Source organism: Cyprinus carpio, chromosome A16, assembly GCF_018340385.1.
Source record: "Cyprinus carpio isolate SPL01 chromosome A16, ASM1834038v1, whole genome shotgun sequence".
Taxonomy (NCBI): domain Eukaryota; kingdom Metazoa; phylum Chordata; class Actinopteri; order Cypriniformes; family Cyprinidae; genus Cyprinus; species Cyprinus carpio.
In genome coordinates, this window is record NC_056587.1 from 18,906,816 (window position 1) to 18,916,608 (window position 9,793).

Genomic DNA, 9,793 nt, shown 5'->3' on the forward strand with positions numbered 1-9,793 from the left:
AGGTTTGGAGGAAATGTGCATAAACTTAACGGAAAAGTTACATGTAATTTTATACCTGGACATTATCATTCTATGGATTTCAATGAATACAACATTGAGAAACAGGTCAAATCAATATAAAAATTACACAAATTAAATTATTTATCTAGCTATCCATTTATCGATTTGTTTCGAATATTCCCTCTATGTTTGAATAATACATTTAAGAATTTGATTCTACTTTGATTCCTACCTGAAAAAGACATTTGACTTTCATCTTGCACAAGGCCTGCCAGTGTTTGGACAAATCTCATCCAAAAAATTAATTCAGGCTTAAAAAATGACAACAAATGCAATTTTGCAGACCCATTACTGAGAATCTTTATTAAAGTGCCACTTTGAGAGATTGCTAAAATTTATAGAATGAATCTACAAATTCAAAAGCTCAGTTTTCCGGGCAGGGACGGTGATTAATGTATAAATTATATGGTTGAAAAATGTTGAAACAATGGAAAACCTACAATAAATTAAAGTACAGATGAGAAGTCGAGCTAGTCAGCCATCAGTAGTCAATATCTAGACAGAATAAAACAGTCTTCTACTCAATTAAAAATCCATTAGAAAGTTTCAGCAGATGATCCCTGTCCCTGATCCTTAGATTTTGCTTGCGTCTTCATCATTCCTATGTCAAAGAGATGAGGTACGTTTTAAATTATACCTATTTTTGTCTCTTATTATCATAAATAATATGTTTTGATTTCAAAGTGTACACAATTTCATTGAGATGTAAAAGTGTGACTATGACAGTGAGATGACCTACTTTCTTTTTGGTTTGCACTGCCCCCCTGTGAAGAGAACAATCTGTTACTCTTTTTGCATAAAATGTCAAACATATGGTTTTCTGTAGGTAGAAAATGCATGTGTAAAAATTCAGAGCTACTTACAACACAGAACTCCAACCCCTCCGGCTACAAGCAGGGCTGTGAAGACCAAACCCCCGATCCTCAGTGCCTCATAGTCTAAAAACAGAAGCATTTTAATCTAGCTTAAAAAGTGTTAAAAATTATAGATATTTTTATACATTCATATTTACCATATGTATACATTATATATATATATATATATATATATATATATATATATATATATATATATATATATATATATATATATATATATAAGTATTATAAGTTATATTTATAAGGATATCATGAGCATTTGCTTTAGAGTACTTACTGTAAACAAAAGGATCTGCACAGGCAAAAAAAGAGGAGAAAAGTTAGATTGCTATTAAAAAAAAATGCTGCCAAAAATCTCAATGTTGTCAGTACATGAGACTAACAGGATTAAACACTGAATAGCGATATAAGAAACAAACAACTTTTCTGTCTTACTCGCTTCAGCTCGACTGAAGAGTGCCAAGAAGACTGTAAATGAAAAAATAAAAAAAAGATTTATGAAAAATCATACACAAAGAAAATAATTAATGCCATTAACAAACGAATAAAGTATAAGACGTTTGGGGAGAAGATAATATTCTCAAAATATTGCACTCTTTTATGAAGATTTAAAATAAAAATATACATTTTGTTCTGTTAAATAAATAAACAATTTAAGTTCATGATGTATGTATGTCATAAACTGTATGCATATACTGTAATGAGAACTTAATTTTGAATTTAGAAAAGATACTTGTTTTCTAACCATCATTTTCTTTAAAAAAAACAAACAAACAAACAAAAAAACAATTGAAGTCAGTAAGTCCTAGTATACTGTAAATGTGGACAGAAAGTATTTTTTGAATACTTGACCTTCAGCCCCAAGGGCACAGATCAGTCTGTGACCTTTACTGTATACATAAATAGTCATGACTTACCTGTAAGGAGAACTAGTTCTGTGAGCTGGCTCATTTTTACCCCTCCTGATCAGGGACACACACACACACACACACACACACACACACACACACACACACACACACACTTAATGAGTTATTATATTTTTTGTCTTACAGTAATAATTCACACAAAAAATGCAAATTCTATAATATATAATTATATATATAAAACATAATTTTAAACCCAATATAATAACAGCTAATGACTGGGGTTCCAAAATGACTTGAAAATTAATAAAAGTTATTCAAATGACTTTTGAAGCTTTTCTGAAGCTGCACTAGCTCTCTCTGGTGCATCATGAGTTCATAGCAATGTCAGAAGTAACCATGTTCAATATGTGAACAAATATCTTTTGTGTTATAATTTTTTTAACAAATCAGTTGATTCCGATCACACAACAATTCTTGAATCAGACTGATTCAGTTCTCTTAAACTCACTAAACATAGTAAACAGATTTTGAAATAATTTTTCAGTATTCATCAACATAATGCCAGTGTCGGATATTTGCAGCACATATAATTAGATCGAATATGTTCCTTTCCCATGAACAGGTCAACAGTGAGACGTGGCCTACGAGATGAGGAATGTTTGTTAAGAACCTCCAGCTGTAAGTGCAGCTGAGAGAAAACAGCACTTGTGTTTTGAGAGTAAACATAAAAACAATGGGTCAACACAGTCGGGACGCAGCACGTTCCAGGACACTGCTGGTGTACCCTTGAGTGCCTGGAGGTGTTTTGGAAAGTTTGCCCTCCCACCTCCACTGGTTATAGAATCATCTCCAAATGCTTTGGATCTGTAGCTCACTGACCACACATGGACCCTGAAGTCTGGATGCCATTTTTGTTGTATTAATGTATCTTTTATCTGACTGAAAATTATTGAAGAGATTTATAGAGAGTTCACACAAGAATGAAAATTCTGACACCAAGTTGTCCCAAACCTGTATGAGTTTCTTTCTTCTGTTGAACACAGAACATATTTTGAAGATTGTTGATAACCCATCAGTTGCTGGTAGCCATTGACTTCCATAGATTTATATAAAAAATATTTCTTAAAAAATATCTTCTTTTGTGTTCAACAGAAGAAAGAAGCCCATACAGGTTTGGAGCAACTTGAGGGTGTGTAAATGATGACAGATTTTTCATTTTTGCATGAACCATCCTTTTAAATGAGGCTCCCTCTGAGTTCAGACTTTCTAGGGAATATTTCCAGGACTTTCATGTAAAACAGTTCTCGAAAGGTCCACATATCCAACATGGCAGGTGTGGGGTCACCTTCATCTATCGACCTGATTCTAAGACAGAATCTTTATCTAATCACTGTAAATTTTTACTTGAATAACGCAGAGCTGAAATTATGTATTAAATCACAAATGGCAATGATTCAAACATTAATGAAGATTTTCTAAAGATCCACACTGGCATGCAAGATAAGTAAATACTATTAAAGCTGGTAGTTCTTCATTGCATCATTCCCAAGTCACATTTAATACGATCCAATATATCAAAAGACCCTGATCTTACCTTAGCAGAGGAACTGATGGCTCTCTGAGCAGTGGATGTTGGATGAGGCTCCTCAGGTGGGCTAATCTCACAACCTTTCTGACTTTTCTATAACCTTTAATGAAAACTCCTCCTCACTGTATACACATAAACACAGCACAGCATATCAGATCGATGCATTTTGGGTGTGTGCATCATCATGTCATCATATCCACTGTTTAGCCCAAAACATGACCTGCATGTTGATGAATTGCACACAGCTTAAAAGTTGTCTAAGATGAAGGTTAACATAAGTACACCTACAAATCAGTGTCCTTTAAATTTTCTTTCATTGACTGTAGGCATTAAAGCTAATGTCCTTTTACCAACAGTCTCCAGTAATGTGACACTATGGGCAGAAGTGAGCATCACTCTGAAGGGCACTTTAAACGGTGCAAGCCATTACTGTGTCATATGTTTGGTTCACCCTATCCACCTTTTTCTACAACACGGAAGTAAGCCTATGGGTGAGACTTCCGGTTCATTAGCTGCTATAGGTAAATAATGAGGAGAATAACAATGTGCAGTAAATGGTAAAACTGTTTGCACTACAAACCAGTGTGTTCAAAATTAAGATAATACATTAAAATAATATGATGAGACACACCAACTTTCAATATCAAGCAGCAAAACAAACTGTTTTGTTCAGCTAAAAATAGCTGGACGGAGTGGACGCAGATGAGACCGGAAGCCAGACCCATAGAATTTACAAAGTGCCGCGCCCATTTTTATGACAAGAAAAAGGTAGATACAAAGACAAACATCATTGCTAATTTGAATTAGAATGTTACCTTTATATACCTTTATATATAAAATACATATTTATATATCATATATATATACTATATATATATATATATATATATATGTATACAAATATATATATGTATAAATCTTTCTACAATATATTTATATATATATATATCTATATATAAATCTTTCTACATATATATATATATATATATATATATATATATATATATATATATATATATTACAGTATGTATGTTGAATAAAAACAAAAAATGGAAATATAAAAATTATATTATAATAATATTATACATTATAAAATGTATAAAATATTATTAAATAAAATAAAAATACCCTAATTGACACAACATGCTGTTGTTGTTGTTGTTTTTATGAAAACCTTAATAGAAGCTATAAGATATTATAAGACCAGGTATATAGAGGGGTAAAAAAAAACAATAGTAATAAATAATTTATTAAAATAATATTAATAAAAACGAATATTAATGATATTAATATACTAATATTAATGAAAATAAACTATCATTAAAAAGGTTATTTATAGCACCATTAAGGATCTAAATAGCACTTTCAATGCATGGTTTTTTATGGAACCCTATAAAAAGGGTTCTGTTTATATGTATATATATATATATATATATATATTTATATATTTATATATATATATATATATATATATTAATATATTATGTGTGTGTGTGTGTGTGTGTGTGTGTGTGTGTGTGTGTACTGGGGCATTATATACTATATGTATTGTATTTTTTTGTATTCTTAGGACCTTTCTACAAGAATGTACACTAATGTTTCAATTTTTATATAAAGTCATATATTGCCATTTTGATTTTATATTTGGCAGTTTGAAAAAATAATTTTACCTCTATTTATTATCATGTAAGTGTGACTAAAGTCTCTAGAAAGGCTTCAAGTCAAGTAACCAAAGCAGTGGTTATAAGCAAAGTAATGTCACCTTTTAGGGTGTGTGCATGAAGAAACATCCTAATCACTGCAAAGAAAATTTTGTAAAATGATGTACATTTGTAGTCCAGGAATATTTTTTTTTTTTTTTTTTTTTTTTTTTTTTTTTTTTTACAGTACTGATTACAGTCATATACATAGAGAACAAAAATCTGCCCTACTGCACCATTCCAGAAAAAATGACATATTCTAACCGCAGTATTTAAGCCTGCACAGGCAGTCAGGGAGCTGCTCTCTATAGGGCATCTCCAGCAAACACATGAATCAGGAGCAGTCATCTGAAAGATTACACGGAAAAACTTATGCGACTCTTATCATTGCTGTGCTGATGTCTTGAACACCATCAAAAATAATAAAGAATAAAATAAAATGTAAAATAAAAAAATAAAAAAATGTACAGCAAGACTGAAAAAATTTTAAGATCTAGTTCTGCTGATCGATTTGAGCTTTAAATGTTCAGTGTAGGGTGACTTTTCTGAATATTTTAAGAACTGATTATAAACTAAATAACCTGTTAACTTTTTGTTCTCCAACATTTAGTGAAATATTATCTCTTAGAAACACCATTACTAAATGCAATGAATTTGCACATTTACATTTTTTGATTGGTGTACACACTGTGGAAACACACACCTGCCACTTGTTGATTTCTATTTGTTTTATTGGATTATTCTAAAATATATTTTTACTGGGGTCAAACTGACCCCAAATAAAAGTCTCTATACAAGATAATCACCTTCATGAAAAGTACATGCTGATAAAACAGAGAGTAAAAGCCTCAATAATATCTGTTTTGACAGATGAACATATTACAAGAATTTGAAATGAAAATAATAGGTTAATTAAATTACTCTGATTATTTTTTATGTGTTTGAGTCTCTAAAGAAAACAAAGCATTAAAATAAAGGCAAAATTAAAACAAAAATAACAAAATAAATGTTTTAGATTTGACTTTCTAATCTGATTTGAAATGTTCTCATCTACATTTCAGATGTTTACAATAATGTTTAAAATTTTAATTGATATAAGCATATGGTGAAAATACCATTCAACATGAAACTTAAATCTGACTGTGAGCTAAAGCAGACGGTTGTTGTGTGCTGTAATGTTACCTCTTGAGTGTTTACAAATGCTGGAGCACATATGCAAATAGTCAAAGCTTCAAAACAGGCTTAAACGCACATTTTCTGAGCCAAACTTTAAAACTAAATGCTCATGGATTGATAGCATAGTAGAATAGAAACACGGCCATTCCAGGGTGCAGTGAACCACCTGTGTCAATATTGACCCATCTACTACTGATCTACTCAACGCTACCCTCAGTTTGTGTGCTGTGAATTTTGTCATTTAGCCACTTAAAGCAGTATAAAATGAAATTAAATCAGTCAAAGTTGTGTGCAATTTACATTGAATTGAAAATAAAAAATAGCTAACTAAATAAAATGTATATTGTAAACAGCATGACAATGACACAGAGTACTTGACTATTCATTAAACAGCAGATCCTCGATTAAATGTTCCAGTGTTTGTATTTGTAAGATATACATTATTAATAGGTGGAGTTGCTTGATGATTAAATTGGATTAGCCAACATATTCTTGGATCAAAATCCCTCTTACTTTAGTGTAAGTTAGGGTTAGAAATGGAAATACAGTTATGATAGTTAATAAAAATGTTTCTCCATGACCAAAAAAAAAAAAAAAACAACAACTAATAAACAAAGATTTTGAACCAAGAACATTAGAAACTAAAACATTAATGGTTATGACCAGAGAAGTGAAGACGCCCTCTACTGGACAAGACTGAAACCTGAGAAACACAGGCCTTCTTTCAAATCTAAAGAAACTAATTGTATGCTGTATATTACATATATTATATTATGGTGTGTGTGCTATATTATAATTATAATTATCAGATCATAAGGAGCATGAGAGGGGTTTCAGTATTGCTTAGATTGTGCCGATTGCATGTCATCTTGGATTCCTCCCACCGACCCTAAAAACAAGACCAAACTTTAGAAACTGTTTGTAACTCAAAATCTCTTCATTTGAATTAGATATATGTGACCTTGGACCACAAAACCAGTCATAAGGGTACATTTTTTCGAAATTGAGACTTATACATCATATGTTAGGATAGGACAATATTTGGCCGAGATACAACTATTTGAAAATCTGGAATCTGAGGGTGCAAAAAAATCTAAATATTGAGAAAAATCGCCTTTAAAGTTGTCCAAATTAAGTACTTAGCAATTCATATTACTAATCAAAAATTAAGTTTTAATATATTTACAGTAGGAAATTTATAAAATATCTTCATGGAACATGATCTTTATTTAATATCCTAATGATTTTTGGCATAAAAGAAAAATCAATCATTTTGACCCATACAATTTATTTTTAACTATTGCTACAAATATACCCCAGCAGCTTAAGACTGGTTTTGTGGTCCAGGGTCACATACTTGAGTTAATATAATGTGCACTACATGTGCAAGTTTACGAGTAATGAGAAACTTACTGAAGCAATGCTGTACTTTCTCTGATCTTTTCAACAGGACATAAGCCACAACTATGGTAATGAGGGCAGCTAAAAATCCTCCAATCACGTATCCAATGAGCTTTGCATAGTAAGAATCATTCGCTAAAAGGAACACAGAGAGAGAGAGACATGAAGACAAGTGTCTGTTCACATTCACACACACACACACACACACACACACACACACACACACACACACACACACACACACACACACACACACACACACACACACACACACACACACACACATTTAATTGCTAGTAACATACCATACACATAAAGGTGTCCGATTTTGTCATCTAAACCATTGACCTTGCACAAAAAAATAGTGCCATTATCGTCTTCTGATGTTCCTGCGACTTCCCAAGCAGCTACGTCTCCACTAGATTTTGTATGACAGTAAGATTTCATTGACTGGGGAAAAGAGAAAGATTTATGGTCAATTTAAGGGCACTTTCATTTTACAACTGAAAAAATAAAAATACTCTATTTCTTAATAATTAATATATTATCTATCTATCTATCTATCTATCTATCTATCTATCTATCTATCTATCTATCTATCTATCTATCTATCTATCTATCTATCTATCTATCTATCAATCCATCCATCCATCCATCCATCCATCCATCCATCCATCAATACATCCATCTATCTATTATTTGTTAATTATAATAATAATAATCATCATTATTATTATTATTATTTAATATTAGGTATTACAAATAAAAATAAAACATTCCATAAAGTTATAGCAACTAGGAAATGACATAATTTGGAAATATTCTACGGTAGTAAATTATAATAATAATAATAATAATAATAAATATATATATATATAGTGTGTATATATATATATATATATATACAAACTGTTGTGTCAGCTTAGCTAATCCATTTAAACATGTTATTGTATTAAAATATTTAACATGAGTTTAATTAATTCAAATCATTAACAACAAAAAATACAAAAAAATATATAAAAATATATATATATATATTGACTTTACAGAAGAACCGTAATCTGCACTCTTAAAAATAAAGGTTCTTTTTGGCATTAAATGTTCCATGAAGATGTTCCACAAAATGTTCTTTATAGGGGAAAAAGAGTCCACGAGAAAAGAAAAAAAAAGGAAAAAATATTTAAGAATTGATTACTGAAAGGTTTTTTGGGGAACCTAAAGCGGTTCTTTTACTGGATCCACCCTACTGGATCCTTTATTTTTAAGAGTGCATAGGCAAAGTCTGGCTACTTTTTCATTTGGTTTTCATTGGTGATTGTGCACCATAATAGTTTAAGGAGAAGTCACCTGAGCAGGTAAGTATTTGGTTTTGTCTCCTGGACATGCCATAGAATCATTGACCTTTGGACCCATAATGTAAAACCAGATTTTTTGCCCATTCAATCCACCGACACCACATTCAAAGGTGACAGTTTTTCCGGTCTCCGAGGTCAGATTCTGAGGAACTATAAATTGATTCAGGCCTAAAGCACAGGAGAGAAGAAACAGCATAAGGAGGAGGGTTTTACTCATTTGACTAAGAAATTATGAACTTGACTATTCTAATGACCACACCTGTACACAAACTAGCCAATAATGTCTAAATATAAATATTTTCTTTTTTAAATCCTCTCATTTTAAGCCAATTAAAATATAAAGTTTGAAAAATCCCACTTTACCAACAGCTATTTGTAATGTCCTTTTAAACACAACAGCTTATTCAATGGAAGTTTAGAAGTCGGGGAACATGAACTATCCAAATCTATCACAAAAACTGTCATTTACTTTAACCATAAGCATTAAAATGAAACCTGAAAACACACCTTTGGTAAATGAAGCAAACTGCAGCTCTAAAATCAGAAGCCACATCAGATGGACAGCGGTTTGGGTCTTCATCCTTTTCATTTCATCAGTCTTCACAGGGCCACGAAAAGCCCTTTCTGCTGGTCCAGTCTCTCAAGCGATGGCTCAGTAGCAAAACAGATGAGAGCTGTGCTCTTTCTCAGTAGAAACTGCGCTGAAAAACACCCTGTCGGATGAAGGTTGCTCATTTACAAGGACCTCTTCCAAGAAAGTTTTAGG

The 9,793-nt window shown here is 31.6% G+C and overlaps 1 protein-coding gene across 1 annotated transcript; it reads right to left on the reverse strand.

Annotated features, from left to right (window-relative positions):
• Positions 1-335: 335 nt before the first annotated feature.
• fxyd11 (FXYD domain containing ion transport regulator 11) lies at positions 336-3,515 on the reverse strand. Its single transcript, XM_042773134.1, has 7 exons — positions 3,402-3,515; positions 1,856-1,900; positions 1,374-1,406; positions 1,216-1,230; positions 924-998; positions 800-824; positions 336-661 (listed from the first exon to the last, which is right to left on the reverse strand). The coding sequence occupies exons 2-7, from the start codon at positions 1,887-1,889 to the stop codon at positions 634-636; spliced, it is 210 nt and encodes a 69-aa protein (XP_042629068.1). The 5' UTR covers positions 1,890-1,900; positions 3,402-3,515; the 3' UTR covers positions 336-633.
• Between the last annotated feature and the right edge of the window lie 6,278 nt (positions 3,516-9,793).

Excerpts from the sequence above, each read along its gene's own strand:
- fxyd11 (XM_042773134.1), bottom strand. The coding sequence starts at position 1,889 with ATGAGCCAGCTCACAGAACTAGTTCTCCTTACAG. Across the intron at positions 1,407-1,855 it reads AGAACTAGTTCTCCTTACAG|TCTTCTTGGCACTCTTCAGT; the intron begins GTAAGTCATGAC and ends TTTCATTTACAG. Across the intron at positions 825-923 it reads AGGGGTTGGAGTTCTGTGTT|GGGGGCAGTGCAAACCAAAA; the intron begins GTAAGTAGCTCT and ends TTCTCTTCACAG.